This window comes from Saccostrea echinata, unplaced genomic scaffold (genome assembly GCF_033153115.1).
Source record: "Saccostrea echinata isolate AGI-Se365-2 ecotype Australia unplaced genomic scaffold, CSIRO_AGI_Sech_v1 ptg000053l, whole genome shotgun sequence".
NCBI classification, from domain to species: domain Eukaryota; kingdom Metazoa; phylum Mollusca; class Bivalvia; order Ostreida; family Ostreidae; genus Saccostrea; species Saccostrea echinata.
This window is the reverse complement of record NW_026889802.1, coordinates 2,526,196-2,542,822: the sequence shown is the minus strand read 5'-3', so window position 1 is coordinate 2,542,822 and position 16,627 is coordinate 2,526,196. Positions and strand designations below refer to the sequence as shown.

The window sequence follows — 16,627 nt, the reverse complement described above, 5'->3', positions numbered from 1 at the left end:
GGGCCTCTTATAAATTCATTGATTAACATAAAATGAGGTTTTCTTCATTTGTTCATATTGATCCCATTGTTGAAAACAGTTTCTATTTATTATACCCCCGTTCCGAAGGAGAGGGGATATACTGTTTTACCTTGTGTGTCTGTCTGTCCATCTGTCTAGCTGTGTGTCTGTCCATAACTAATTTTGGTCGCAGTTTTCTCGGCAACTATTCATTGCAGATGGATGAAATTTAAGCACACTCTTTGTTTAAGCATGTCATATGGTGGGATTCATTTTTGTAGAAATCTGTTGTCAACTTCCTGTTGATCTGTGCATCTGTCTGTAGCATACATAACAAATTTGGGTGGCAGTTTTCTAAGCAACTACTCATCACAGATGCTTGAGAACTACTCATCACAGATGCTTGAGATTTTGGCACACCCTTTGTTTAGGCATGCCATATGGTGGGAATCATTTTTGTACAAATTTGGTGTCAACTTCCTGTTTATCTGTGCATCTGTCTGTATCGAGCATAACAAATTTGGGTGGCAGTTTTCTCACTGACTACTCATCGCAGATGCTTGAAATTTTAACATTCTCTTTGTTTAGACATGCCATTTGTTGGGATTCATTTTTGTACAAATCGGATGTCAATTTCCTGATTATCAGTGTGTCTGTCCATAACTAAACTTGTGTATTCACATCAGAGTTGGGGTATTATTAGTGAGCATTGGCTCACAGACTTCTTGTTAAATTTTTTAAATATAGCTGAACTTCACTCCAGAGTGTATTTGGATATTCCAGATTAACCATGTCTTCCCAGAGAAGATTGTTGTCTTCCGTGATGGTGTTGGGGATGGAGATCTGAAGTATATTGACCATGAGATTCAGCAGCTACAGCAGTGTTTTGGAAACTTTGGAGGAGAGTATACTCCCAAGCTTTCAGTGGTCATTGTACAGAAGAGGATTAATGCCAGGATTTTCCTGAAGGTATCAGCTCCATTTCAGTACTCAAGAAACTAATGCAGAAGTATACCCCTCCTGCAAGTATTCAGTTCTACATGTACATTTAGTATATAGAATTAGGATATGTCTGAAGTAAAATTGGATCAGTATAGAATTCATCATTTCTGTTACAGGGTGACAGGAACTTTGACAATCCACCACCTGGCACCATTGTTGATCACACAATAACTAGAAGAGATAAGTAAGAATTATTTTATATATTCTTCTTCTTTCTGTTGAACATAACGTGTGCACAGTATTTTGTAAAAGTGGTTCATAAGATTTCCCTTCTTTAGGCAAGAGTTTCTGATGGGCCATTGTACTCATAAACCTTTGGCTTATGATGACATTTAAAACTCTCAGAGTTGTTAATGTCAGGTGTGCTAATTTCAAATCTTACCCTATACCCATAGGTTGCATTGTTGACAAAATTTGTTTACAAATTGAAGTAATTGTTGAATATGCAACTAATGATAATTTGGTAGGATCCTGGGTTATCTGCAATGCAGACATCAGATCACATATCCATATTAAAGTAAAATGGCACCACTGCTATTAAAAGAATGATTTATATGTTATCATCATTGTTCATGTAAACTCTTAATTCCATAGACCTTTTAGTCAAGAAACATCCCAAACAGAGATTAGTACATGTATATTGTCATAGATCAGTAACTTTGAAATACACTCACTGATTTGTGGTATCAAATAAATTCAATCGCATCCTTACAAGTAAAAATCCTTAATTTTTTTAGTACAATTTATAATTTTTATCTCACCCAAGCTGAAAGCTCATGTGAGCCTTGCTGGTCACATTTTGTTGGGCGTCTGTCTATAAACTTTTCACATTTTCGACTTCTTTTCAACAACCACTGGGCCAATTTCCACCAGACTTACCACAAAGCATCCTTGTGTGAAGGGGATTCATGTTTGTTCAAATGAAGTGCCATATCCTCTTAATTAAGGATATCCAATCCTCAGGCAGGAAGGATAACTCTTAAATTTATTATTTTATTTTAAAAGTCTCAAAATGAAGATTGAAATTGATAACTTTTCGTGCAACAATTTTCATTTTATGCATCTTAATATGATTCAAGGTTCTTTGAAGTCTTAGAAATGGTCTTGTAAAAAGTTGACATTTGTATCCCACAAAAGAAAAAAAATGAATTCATTTTCAGAGAAATTGAATTTCCTTTAGTCTAGCATTAGTTGCGACTGCTTATTAGTATGGTATGAAATTAGATGTGATATGTGATGTCTAGCAATGATAGCACAAGCTTTTTACACTGTGTATTATACCACAATTGAAGTAAAAAGAGGAACTAAAATACTGTATAAGCATAAAAAAGATAAAGTTTTCTCCAAATGCCTGGACACCTATATTTTTCTATCCTAAATTATATTTGTTGATCAATTTTCAATTAGAAAATGCATAGCTGGTGTTTTATTCACATTTCCTGAAAATATATTTCAGATTAAGTTTGATAATTTTCCCTATATAATATGATTAACTATAATGATGAACTTTGAAGAAATTCCATGGGTAACTTCACATCATTATGTGAAATCAGAGACATTTTTGTGAGCATTTTCAATTACTTAAAAGCTGATTTTCAGAACCTGAGGATTGGACTACCTTAAGGGGGAGAAAACTAAGAATTAGTGAAAATTTTAATGACAGCTTTCAAAAATCTTCTTCTCAAGAAACACTGGTCTAGAAAGCATCAATACATAGTGTAGATTCTAATTTGTTTATATCATAACTCTCGAGTCATGGGGATGGAGCCGCAATAGGGAATATAATTAGGTCACCTGAGTCACTCAGGTGACCTATTGCTATCCGTTCTCGTCCGTCGTCGTGCGGTGTGCGTCGTGTGTTAACATTTGAACATTTTTAGCTTCTTCTCTGAAACCGCTTAACCAATTTCAACCAAATTTGGTATATAGCACCTATGGGTGAAGGGGAACAAAAATTATGAATTCCATGGTCCCTGCCCCCCTGGGGCCTGAGGGGTGGGGCTAAAACCACCAAAAATAATGCAATCTTTAAAAATCTTCTTCTTTACTCCTGGACATCAAGCAGTCAAACTGTTGGCATCATTGTAATAAGCATTGAGTCCTCTACCAAAATTGTGAAATTCATGGCCCCAGGGTCAGGGGTTCTGGTGCTAGGGTGGGGCTATATAGATCATATAGGGAAAGTGCATTATTTCTTTGAAAATCTTCTTCTCTGCTCCTGGGTATTAAATAAAGTAACTAAGTACATAGTTATGAAGAACAAGAGTGCCTCTTTCAAAATTGTGAAATTCATGGCCCCAGGATCAGGGGTTCTGGTGTTAGGGCGGGGCTCTATTGATTATATAGAGAAAATGCATTAATTCTTTGAAAATCTTCTTCTCTGCTCCTGGGTATTAAATAAATTTACTAAGTATATAGTTATGATGAGCAAGAGTGCCTCTTTCAAAATTGTGAATTTCATGGCCCCTGGGTCAGGGGTTCTGGTGTTAGGGCAGGGCTCTATTGAGTATATAGTGAAAATGTATTAATTCTTTGAAAATCTTCTTCTCTGCTCCTGGGTATTAAATAAAGTAACTTAGTACATATTTATGATGAGCAAGAGTGCCTCTTCCAAAATTGTGAATTTCATGGCCCCAGGGTCAGGGGTTCTGGTGTTAGGGCAGGGCTTTATTGATTATATACATTAGTTAAAATGCATTAATTCTTTGAAAATCTTCTTATCTGCTCCTGGGTATTAAATGAACTAATTTAGTACATAGTTATGATGAGCAAGAGTGCCTCTTCCAAAATTGTGAATTTCATGGCCCCAGGGTCAGGGGTTCTGGTGTTAGGGCGGGTCTCTATTGATTATATTGTTAAAATGCATTAATTCTTTGAAAATCTTCTTATCTGCTCCTGGTTATTAAATGAACTAATTTAGTACTTAGTTATGATGAGCAAGAGTGCCTCTTCCAAAATTGTGAATTTCATGGCCCCAGGGTCAGGGGTTCTGGTGTTAGGGCGGGGCTTTATTGATTAGATAGGGAATTGGCATGAATTCTTTCAAAATCTTGTGTGCGCCTGGGTATTTTTCAAACAAAGGAAGTGCATGGTTATGATAAGGAAGAATGCCTCATGGCCTTTGGGTCAGGGGTTCTGGTGAGGGGGAAAGAGCTCTATTGATTATATATAGTGAAAATGCATAATTTCTTTCAAAATATTTTTTCTACTACTGGTTATAAAGTAAAGAAACAAGTGTATAGTTATAATGAGAAAGGGTGCTTCTTCCAGAATTGTGAGTTCGTGGCCAATGGGTCAGATGTTCTGGGTAAGGATGGGGCTTTATTTATTTAATTTTATGGTGAAAATGCATTTCTTTGAAAATCTTCTATGCTTCTGGGGATGTTCAAGGCAAACAGAGTAAAAGTTTTAATATGCAAGGGTATTTTTACCAGATTTTTGAACACCTGGACCATTTAGTCAAGTGTTCTAGTCCTGGCCAGGGCTCTATTAACTTGTATTCTGCTGAGCAAAGTTATTCCCCTTTGCCATTCACCTTTGATAATTAATCAATGTAAATAATGTATTTGAAAGCTTAATAGAATAAGAGAATTATGCAAGATAATTTATTGTATAATGAAAATGTACTTTCATAGATTTAATGACTTGGAAAGTCAGATAGGCAGATAGATACTAGACCAATTATTTTGTTGATGCTAATCATACTATTTTTCTTGCTTTTGGGCAACAAAGCTTCATTTTTCAGTTTATGGATCCTCTAAATTGTTGTATTGTACTCAGGTGACCGTTAAGGCCCTTGGGCCTCTTGTTTTTACATAGGAATGTAAAAGGAAAAATCTTTATAACACCTCTTCTTAAGAACCACTAGGCCAGAAGAGTTGAAACTTAAATGAAAGCTTTATTACACAGGAAAAGAGAGGAAAAATCTTTAAAAATCTTTTTCTCAGAAAAAGCAATGGCATGATTAGTCGTAATGATATGGAAGCATCCTCAGGTAGTATAGATAAATGTTCGTTCAAATCATGACCCCTGGGTTAGGATGGGATCAAATTGGATGACCAAAATTTATATAGGAATATAGAAGAAAAAAAAATCTTTAAAAATCTTCTCTGGAACAACAATGACATGATTAGTCATACTGATATGGAAGCCTCCCCAGGTAGTGTAAATTAACGTTTGTTCAAATCATGAACCCAGGGGTTGGGTAGGGCTACAGTAGGTGATCAAAGTTTTAGAATATTTAGGATGAAAAAAATCTGCTGATGATGAACAGCAGGGCTGTAGTGTCTCAGGTGAGCATTGTGGCCCATGGGCCACTAGTTAATTTTTAGCTCTACTGGTCAGAGACCAGAAGAGCTTATGCGATAGTAAGGTGTCCGTCGTCCGTCCGTCTGTCTGTCTGTCCGTCCGTCTGTAAACAATTTTTCAAAATGCTACTCCTCCTACAGTTTTGGTCTGATTTCAGTATAACTTGGCACACAAGTAGACTACACTAAGATACATAATTCTGTGTATCGGTTTTTGATTTCAATGAACGGTGTTGCCATGGTTACTAAAAATAGAAATTTCTGTGAAAAACATTCAAAATGCTACTCCTCCTACAGTTTTGGTCTGATTTCAATATAACTTTGCACACAAGTAGACTACACTAAGATACATAATTCTGTGTATCGGTTTTTGATTTCGATGAACGGTGTTGCCATGGTTACTAAAAATAGAAATTTCTGTGAAAAACATTCAAAATGCTACTCCTCCTACAGTTTTGGTCTGATTTCAACATAACTTGCCACACAAGTAGACTATACTAAGATGCATAATTCTGTGTATCAGTTTTTGATTTCGATGAACGATGTTGCCATGGTTACTAAAAATAGAAATTTCTGTGAAATACTTTCAAAATGCTACTCCTCCTACAGTTTTTATCTGATTTCAATATTACTTGGCACACAAGTAGACTATAATAAGATACATAATTCTGTGTATCAGTTTTTGATTTCAATGAACAGTGTTGCCATGGTTACTAAAAATAGAAATTTCTGTGAAATACTTTCAAAATGCTACTCCTCTTACAGTTTTGGTCTGATTTCAGTATAACTTGGCAAACAAGTAGACTACACTAAGATACATAATTCTTTATATTGATTTTCTGATTTCGATGAACATTGTTGCCATGGTTACTAAAAATAGAAATTTCCTTGAAATACCTTCAAAATGCTACCCCTACAGTTTTGGTCTGATTTTAGTATTACTTAGCTCACAAGTAAACTACACTAAGATACATTATTCTCTGTACCAGTTTCAGATTTCGATGAACAGTGTTGCCATGGTTACTAAAAATAGAAATTTCCTTGAAATACCTTCAAAATGCTACTCCTCCTACAGTTTTGGTCTAATTTTAGTATAACTTAGCACACAATTAGACTACACTACAGGGATTTTTTTACCCTTTGATTCCAGGGGCCGGGGCCGTCAAGATTGGGAAAAATAGCGATATTTGGTTGAAATTGGGAAAAATATCTTCATACAAATAAATAGGAAAAAACAAGCCAAAGTCAAATATTTAATCATTTTTCTTTTTTTTTTTTTTTTAAAGTATGAAGCTGGCTTAAACCAGCTTTAGTGATATGAAATAATAGCGGCTGTTGAAGTTCAAAAGCTTAAAAATGGCAAAGCCGCAGGGTATGATAACATTGTAAATGAACATATATATACGTTGTCATCTTTTTTAGCTCACCTGAGCTGAAGGCTCAAGTGAGCTTTTCTGATCAAAATTTGTCCGTTGTCTGTCGTCGTCGGCGTCGTCTGCGTCGTTGTTGTCGTAAACTTTTCACATTTTCATCTTCTTCTCCAGAACTACTGGGCCAATTTCAATCAAACTTGGCACAAAGTATCCTTGGGTGAAGGGGTTTCAAGTTTGTTCAAATGAAGGGCCATGCCCTCCTCCAAGGGGAGATAATTACGAAATAGCAAAAAATTAATGGCATTATTGAAAAATCTTCTTCTCAAGAACCAGTGGGCCAGGAAAGATGAAACTCATGTGGAATTATTGTCAGGTAGTGTAGATTCAAGTTTGTTCAAATCATGACCCCCGGGGATAGGGTGGGGCCACAATGGACGATCAAAGTTTTACATAGGAATATATAGGAAAAATCTTCAAAAATCTTCTTCTCAAGAACAGCAAAGCTATGATTGGTCATATTTATTTGGAAGCATCCTCAGGTGGTGTAGATTCAAGTTTGTTCAAATCATAACCCCCGGGGGTAGGGTGGGGCCACATTGGACGATCAAAGTTTTACATAGGAATATATAGGAAAAATCTTCTTCTCAAGAACAGCAAAGCTATGATTGGTCATATTTATGTGGAAGCATCCTCAGGTGGTGTAGATTCAAGTTTGTTCAAATCATGACCCCCAGGGGTAGGGTGGGGCCAAAATGGACGATCAATGTTTATCATAGGTGTACATAGGAAAAATCTTCAAAAATCTTCTTCTCAAGAACAGCAAAGCTATGATTGGTCACATTGATGTGGAAGCATCCTCAGGTGGTTTAGATTCAAATTTGTTCAAATTATGACCCCCGGGGGTAGGGTGGGGCCGCAATGGACGATCAAAGGTTTACATAGGAATATATAGGAAAAATCTTCAAAAATCTTCTTCTCAAGAACAGCAAAGCTATTATTGGTCACATTGATGTGGAAGCATCCTCAGGTGGTGTAGATTCAAGTTTGTTCAAATCATGACCCCCAGGGGTAGGGTGGGGCGACAATGTATGATCAAAGTTTTACATAGGAATATATAGGAAAAATCTTTAAAAATCTCAAGAACAGCAAAGCCACGGTTTGTCATATTCATACGGAAGCATCCTCAGATAGTGTAGATTCAAGTTTGTTCAAATCATGACCCCCTCCCCCCCCTTCCCTTTTTAGGGGTAGGTTGGGACCACTTATGCATTTATGCTTTTCAATACTAAACTGATTTTTCCTTTTTTCCTAGCCACAGTGCTCAGGTGAGCGATCTGGCCCTTGGGCCTCTTGTTACCTTTATGTAAGAAGTTCTTTAAAATAACATTTGATAGTGGGTTTGTTCCAGATGAGTGGTTAATCGGTATTGTTTGACCAATTTATAAGAATTAGAGCGATTGAACCCAGCCTGAAAATTACCATCCTAGGCAAACTGGAGAGACTGACATGATGCACGTTTATTCTTTAGATAACGATCCCGACTTTAATTTTTAAACATTGATCCCGCTTTAAAAAGTATGCATGCAAACATCCATAGTATTCCGAATAACTTCTCGGAAGTCCTGGGATGGCTCGTACATTGCACATTGAGAACATAAACCCCTTTTTGTCATTATTTTATTTTAATAATTTATAACTTAATACTTTTTTCATATTGGGAATTTTTAGGTATGATTTTGGGAAAAAATATGCACTTTTCAGCATTGGGAATGGGGCCGAATTTCGGCCCTGGAGAGACTCTAAAAAAATCCCTGCACTAAGATACATAATTCTCTGTACCTGTTTTGGATTTCAATGAACGGTGTTGCCATGGTTACTAAAAGTAGAAATTTTCTTGAAATACTTTCAAAACGCTACTCCTCCTACACTTTTTGTCTGATTTCAGTATAATGTGGCATACAAGTAGACTACAGAGATACATAATTGGTGTTATTGTTTTTTGATTTTGTTGAATGATGTTGCCATGGTTACTTAAATCAAAATTTCTGTAAAATTGTTTTAAAAGGCTACTCCTCCTACAGTTTTAGTCTGATATAATAATAAATCTTGCCACAAAAGAGACTAAACCAAGGATCATTATTCTGTTTATTGCTGTTGCAAAGTTTCAAGTCAAAGTGCTGCTTTTATCTTCCTTTATAAATACAACCAGTAGAGCTACAGTCTCGTCAGAGACTTCTGGTTAATAATTTATGGCATTGTAATAGGTGTAAGTGAATGTAGTGAAATTAGCAATTTGAAAATGAAAATTAACATGTAAGTAACTTATCAAAATAAATGGATTTGTAATGAAGACAAAATATTATAGGCTTTTTACCCTTTAACATGGCTCATGAAGAAAATTAGCTAATAGTCTATGTACATGAAGGTTTTATCATTTTGTAGGTACGACTTCTTTATTGTGTCTCAGCATGTGAGACAAGGCACTGTCTCCCCCACTCACTACATCTGTGTTCATGACAGTATTGGGATGAAACCCGATCATCTTCAGAGGCTCTCTTACAAAATGACACATCTGTACTACAACTGGCCTGGTACTGTCCGAGTACCTGCTCCATGTCAGGTATACACATACATGTACACTGTTTTATGATTGTATGAAATTGTGTTATTCAGTACACAGAATGCAAAAAATTCTGTATTACTTGTAGATATTGATAATAGCTGAGAAAATTGAAAACATGGTTTGTCTTTCAAGTTCTTCCAATCCAGTCAATGTCCAATCAATGTTTTCTTTTTCAGTATGCCCACAAGCTGGCCTATCTGGTGGGACAGAACATCCATAAAGAACCCAGTGCTGAACTGTCAGACAGATTGTTCTTCTTGTAAATTACATGTACTTCCATCAATTTCAAGAATCAGGGAGGCTTAAGAAAAGGCAGCAATTTAGATGATACCGGTATCAGTGTCTGAATTTTGTTTTCTTTTGTGTCAGCAAAGTAGCTGAAGGTACATTAGTTAGGTGAAAAATAGTGAAAGCTATTTGTTTACATGGTTCCTTAATGGCAGTTCCTGTCTGCGCTATTTTGTAAAGGATACAGGTACATTTAGAACCTAGCTTTTACATAGACATTGTAATGTGTTTGTTCTTGTTTTTTTTTAAAGCTCTAGGTAAAGTCCCTCGTAGCACTGCCAGTAACTTTTTTTAAATATTATTATGTGGATACATGTATTTTAATTATATTTTCTTATACTGTTTATTAAAGAAAATATAATAGGTTGTGAAAAGAATACTATGTACATCGATTTGCTAGCATATATTTTCCTAGATTTGATCTTCATTATGTACACTAACTTTCTAAACCCAATATTTTCATCCTAGAATAAAGTAAATTGAACTTCGGACATTGACACTGGAATATCATGGATATGTTAAAGTGATTTGGAAGGCCCATCCATTCACTATTTTTTTATTTATGTATTGTAACCTCCGTTTTCAAACCTTTGGTTATAATGGTCTTGTCAAGCTCAAGATAACAAGGTCTGGCTGTAACAATCAAGCAAGTTGCAATGTTCTTTAAAAAAAAAAAGAAGCTAATTACACATATATTTCCCCCAGTCTTCTTTTCAAATGTCTTTTTTATTCAATTGTATATTTCTGTCAATTTTTTGTATGCGTACTCTCAAGTACTCCACTTACAAATGTTCTCTGAAAGCAACCATTGTTAACCATACTTGCTGCTGGTGAGAATGTTTAATGTATATTCATACTTCACTGTACATTGCTTTATTTTGTCATTTTGACATATTTGTATAATTTTGGTGTACCTTGAAAGCAAAGTAAACTGGTTTGGCAGAGTTAAATGAACACTTCAAAGGGCAAGCCTAAGTTAGGTGATTTAGTATCGTAAGATATATCCAACACCAAATGAAGTTATTTGCTTTTAAACTTATATTTAGTCCAATTCAAACATAAGTATAAAAAGTGGTTAATTTTCTCAAAAAAGGAATGAATGTGGATACTTCACATTAACTTCAGAACGTTTTCTTTCAGATCTCTTTAAGAAGTTGAGTAAATATGTCTATTTGAATCACTGGAATATAGTGCATGGAGAGCATATTTATTGAGTTGATGAATACAATATCTAAATGGCCATCCACTGAGCATTTATTTCTAAAATTCCATGGCCTGATACAGTGTGCATGTACAAGCCATAAGATTCATCCACACTCAAATGCTACATTGCTCTACCCAACCAATTTATATTGCTTTGGCTTTACCATTTTCAAAATTTATATACACTTGTACATTGTAATAATGCAGTTTTAAATCTAGTCATGGCAGCTTATTAAAACAAGCTTTGTAGTTCAGATGGAGGTTGGTGAATCTGTTCTCATAAACTTTTCTGCAGCACAAAGGCTTCTCATTATCTTTTGCACTAATGAAGTTGACAGCATACTTGATAGTATATTCAGTTTGAAGGATCATTTTAAAAAATCGGACAAAGTACATGTATTCAATTTTTAGGACAATGTTCATGGATTTATGGATGTTTTACTGTAGATTAATTATACCCCCCGCAAACGAAGTTTAGGGGGGGTATATTGGAATCAGCATGTCCGTCTGTCTGTCCGTCTGTCTGTAGACGAGAGTTTGTCCGGACCATTTCTTGGAAACTGTTGGAAGGATTTGTCTGAAAATTTGTACACTTATTATTCACCATATGAAAGTGTGCACCTGGTATTTTCATTATGATTGGATAATTATTTTGCATTTTACAGGTGTTTTTTTCATTTTTATTATGTGGTTTTGTCTGGATCTGTTCCCAGAGACTATTGCATAGATTTGTATGAAAATTTGTACACTTATTATTTACCATATGAAGATGTGCACCTGGTATTTTCAACATTATTTGATAATTTTTCTGCATTTTACAGGTGTTTTTTTTAATTTAATTTATTGACTTAGTCATTTCGGGTTCATCTCTAAGGTTTGAGACATAGAATCTAGAACATCTGTACAAAAATGTGAACTACAGCTTAAAACTACTCATTAGAACTAAAAAAAAACCCACAAAGTATTAAAAACAGTTTTTACATTACACAGCAGATAGTGTAAATCCATTTGTCCCTTGGGAGTAATGAGTGGACATGCATCCAGTTAAAGATTAATTAATGAGTTCAGTGTGGGAAGCTGTTAGGGCATCTCTGATCAAGCAGGTCTTATCTATATCTCAGGGGAATTGGGCAGAAAGAAATAAAGATCTCTGTTGTCTAAGTCTCTTACTTGTAATTTATGTCTGTCAAATACATAGTTACTAAAACCAGCCTTTTATTTTTAAAATGAGTTTGATATAAAGGTATTAAAATCAATTTGATTTTCTATAATTAATTATGATATTCTTTTTTTCAACAATCAATTTGCAGAGTGTCATGTCTCACAAAGATGGCAGATAGTTGCAAACTATTTTTTCAATGTAATAAAAAACACTGTAATTATTAGTGTTGATGTTTTATTAGGCTGCACCTTAGTTTCATTCATTAAATAAAGTGCCCCACCACAGCATGATACGCCCATCAAATATTGTTAAATTATCATAAACAGTTTAGATTCAATTGTTTGAATGACATCTTAGCGAGACAAGGCAGTCTGCAATTTGTTGTAAAGATATAAAAATTCAAATAAAAAATGTACAATAAATAATTAGTTTAAATTATATTATACAATATCATATAACTTTTAATTATTATATACAATATCAAATTAGTTTTAATTACATCAAATTTATCTTGAAAGTAAGACTAGCCAACAAGAACAATTCAATACAACACAAGCAATTAATTAAGAGACTGATTCCTTTTGCCCAATTCCCAAGAGATGTAGATAACACCTGCTTGATCAGAGATGCTCTACCAGTTATCTCCTCACACAAAACTCATTAATTTCTCTCTAATTTGACATGCAATTTTCTGCTATCAAAATTTTCCTTGACCAGTGCCTGATCATTACACCCATGGGAGAAGTGGAATTTTTGTTGTTACAGATTGCTGTAAAGAACATAATGAAAAAAAATAAGACTAGTATTTTCTTGATTTAACACTTTTTTAATAAAGATACTGCAATACTCTGACATCTTTTGGGACTGTGTAATTTAAAAGTTAAAAGACATAGTTTTTTGATTCTAAGTCTAATGGTTTTCTAGTTATGATTTTTCCATATCTGGCCATAGCGTCTTTATTAAAGGTCAGAGCGACCTGGTTTTAATGTGCGACACACCTTCTACCCTAGATGTATCAGCTGACAAAGTTTGATAATTCTAGGCCTAATAGTATTAAAGTTATGAGCCGGACATGAAAAAGCTAACGGATGGACAAACATGAACGCTATAACATAATACGTCCCGTCGTAAGACGGACGTATAAAAATATATAACGAGTAATTAAATTTTCACTGTAAATGTTTAAGGAAATTGTGAACACCTCTCACATCTAGAAAACATTAGTGATTTGGTACTTTCTCTGAAAAACCCAGCGGGGGGTATTTGTCCCTTTTGGACAGTTCTAGTTCTTTCAAAGAACAGCAATTTTATGTTGGAGGAAGTTCAATACCTCAGTTGTTAAACAGTTCTTTTACTATTTGTATTCACAAGAACTATTAATTGTACATAGGCAAATAATACATTAATAGGGGCATTATTCATTTAATATAGAAAAGTTGCAGAAGATTTAGTTATGAGCATATCACCTTTAAAAAAAAAATCATGTAAAGCGTTATGATTTTTGTCCTTTGTCGGAACTCATTTATATTGCATAAAGACTATGATGCAATTAGTGTTTTCATTTCTTAGTGTACTCAAAGATGTAATAAATTGTTGATTAAATTTTTCTTCTTGTTTTTTTAATTCCCAACTCAGAACTAGGGTTGGATACCGTTAAGGATGAAACGGTACGATACCATACCGGTATTTTTAAAACGATACGGTATTTTTAACGATACGGTACTATACCTCGATGAATGAGAATGAGGGCTCATTTTATAACAAATGTGCTTTCACCAATCTTCAACCATTCAATGATATAATCTAAAATGAGCCTATAAACTATGTTATATTTCAATCTTTTAATAAATCATCAACAAAACAATTAATTGAATCTCAAACAAATTAATCTAACTAGATACAGCTGACCGCTTCACCCGGTTGCCACTTGCCAGGACTAGTTTGGTCGCACTATACGACAAAATATTAAAAATGGATAGAGATGCACATCACATTTTTGCGACATTTTGCATTTTTTATTTACAATTATTATCAGTTTTTATAAATGAAATTAAAACACGATTAATGTGAATGTTTTTTTTAATTTTTAAATATACGTATTGATTTACCTCGAATATTGGCAGTCAAAAGCAAGTATTGTACTAAGCATCCATTTCGTTAAATAGCCTACCCTTTCAATGCGCGGAGAATTTTATTTTAGCGAGTCTGGAATCTCTTTTTTAAAAATCATTTTGAATGTATTAAAATGTTTCAAAGATTGAGAAATACCGTTATTAGTACCGGTTTTAAATGAAACGGTATTTTACCGGTATTTTTGAAGTAACTATTCGGTACGGTAATGGTACCGAGTACCTGTATCCAACCCTACTCAGAACATTATTGAAGATGGAGAAGGTGAAGATAGTCAAAATACACTAAAACCTGATAATAAGTAAATTGTTAATTCACCTAAATATGCAGTTACTTGTAAAGGGAAGTGGATTGAATTTTAGTAATTTATTCTCTTAAGTTTACCTTTGTAAACTATTCATACAAAATCTTCCCCTTGGCTCATTTTGTCTTATTCACCAACAGAGTGCCTTTAAGTGAAAGGTATAGAGTGACCTCGGTCAAAGTTTTTTTGATTTAAAGAAAAAAAGTCAGAATAGGTGTCTGTAAAGTCCTCGTGCATAGCAAATAGTTCCCCTTAGCCGAGTCTGGATCATCACATGGAGCATATTTTCTCCCCATTAACCAGAGATCTCTGCAGAGCGTATTCTCTTTCCTTTGCCCTCTCTGGATCCTTACACAGTATATATTTTCTCCCCTTTGCCCAGTATGGATCATACTCAACACTGAGTATATTCTCTCCCATTTGCCAAGTCATAATCCTTACACAGAATATATACAGTATGTGTACCTAAAAAAGCTGGCTTTATATTTTAGGGGCTTTGGCACGGACAATGATGCTCTAATTCATGAATACCGCTAAGGTGTCATTCACTTTTACAATACACGGCACAGACGTGTTGCGCTAATTCATGACTATGCCAACTACATATTCCTTGATTGCGCTAAATTTTGAATATGCCAATTTATGTACACGTACAGTATTTTTCTCCCCTTTGCCCAGTTTTGATCCTTACACAGAGTATATTATCTCCCCTTTGTGCAGTCTGGATCCTTGACCAGAGCATATTTTTTTTCCCTCCCTTTAGCCCAGTCTGGTTAATACTTTATTAATGAGCATCCTTGACTTTCAAAAGAATTTCTACATGTCAAAGTGGAAGCAGTTTCCTGTCTGAAATGTCTTGATGCCCTTACATCAGTTTTACTCACAATCCACAGAGACCTTGATCTAACTTACCAGGCATTGCAAGGTCAAAATAAGTTATGCAGAAGTACTTTTTTCGGCCCGGTATTAATTAATAATTTACACAATGTATGCAGTCACAAATTTTCTGCAGAAATTTGTCCCAGCATACTTAACATGCATATAATGGCAATGTTAGAAATCCCTGTAATTTTTTTCCTTTGGGTTAAACAGAAATTCTGATTTTGCAGAATTATGACCCCACAGTAAAAAAGGGTATTTATCCTTGTCTTAATTAATTCTGCAGGTATGTTAAGGTTTCCCATAGGATATCAAAGCATCTAGGCAGTCACTTCTCTGAACTAAAAAAGTATAATGTCATAATAGAATAATAATTACATGTATTGACATCAAGTCATATTAAAGATACCATAATTACTTCACTTTCATATAAAATACAACGCAGAGTGGAAAATGCCTTCAAATGTTCAGGTAATTTGAACGCATGAAATAATTTGTACAAGTACATGTAAACTATTTTTCCCAAGCAATTTTCAATTAGACTAAAATACTACGAGTGCCTTTATGTAACAAAAAAAATTGCAGCATATGATACACCTGTCAAATACCGTTCAATTATTATAAACAGTTGAGTCCAAGGAAGAAACATAGGTAATCAAAGATTACGAAGCTCACCTCAACGAATGTTATCTATAAGTAAGGCAAATTTCACATCATATTTTTTTCTAGTTAGGGTACATCCCAAGATCAATATCCATGCAGGTTTGGTTTAAGTAGGACTTATAGTGACTTGAAAATAGACCTGCTCAAAAAACTTTTATCCTGTTTACTACTCAAGAAAATTTTGGTCAGTTCCAACATCCAAAGCAAGTCTGGAAGTTTCATCTTTAAATGCACCATCTATGCAAGTTTAATCATAACAGGCCATAATATTATATAGCTACTCCAAAAAAAAAATTACCCTGGTCACTCATCTGGAAAATGTAAGTCAGATTCAGAATCCAAAGAAAGTCTGGAAGTGTCCATCCCTAGATACATCATCCATGCTAATTTGGTTAAAATATGGCTAAAATTCACTCATGTGGAAAATCTAGGTCAGATCCAACATCCTAAGCAGGTTGGTTAGTGTACATCCCTAGATGCATCATCCATGAAAGTTTGGTCCAGGTAGGGCTTATTGTCACTTGGGAATGAGACTGCTCCAAAATCTAAACCTGGTCTTGCATGTGGAAAATCTAAATCAGATCCAGAATCCAAAGCAAGTGTGGTAATGTCCATTCCTAGATGCATCATCCATGCAAGTTTGGTCCAGGTAGGGCTTATAGTTACTTGGGAATGGACCTGCTTCAAAAACTT

The 16,627-nt window shown here is 34.7% G+C and overlaps 2 protein-coding genes across 2 annotated transcripts in view; one reads left to right on the top strand and one right to left on the bottom strand.

Annotated features, from left to right (window-relative positions):
• The window catches only part of LOC133204392 (piwi-like protein Ago3), a 37,269-nt gene extending 26,997 nt beyond the window's left edge, over positions 1-10,272 (top strand). The window contains exons 18-21 of the mRNA XM_061340112.1: positions 784-969; positions 1,119-1,186; positions 9,125-9,302; positions 9,482-10,272. Coding sequence (XP_061196096.1) covers positions 784-969; positions 1,119-1,186; positions 9,125-9,302; positions 9,482-9,568 — 519 coding nt within the window. The 3' untranslated portion in view covers positions 9,569-10,272. The remainder of the gene's footprint in view (positions 1-783; positions 970-1,118; positions 1,187-9,124; positions 9,303-9,481) is intronic.
• The window catches only part of LOC133204393 (polycystin-2-like), a 271,638-nt gene that overhangs the window by 57,037 nt on the left and 197,974 nt on the right, over positions 1-16,627 (bottom strand). The window lies entirely within an intron of this gene.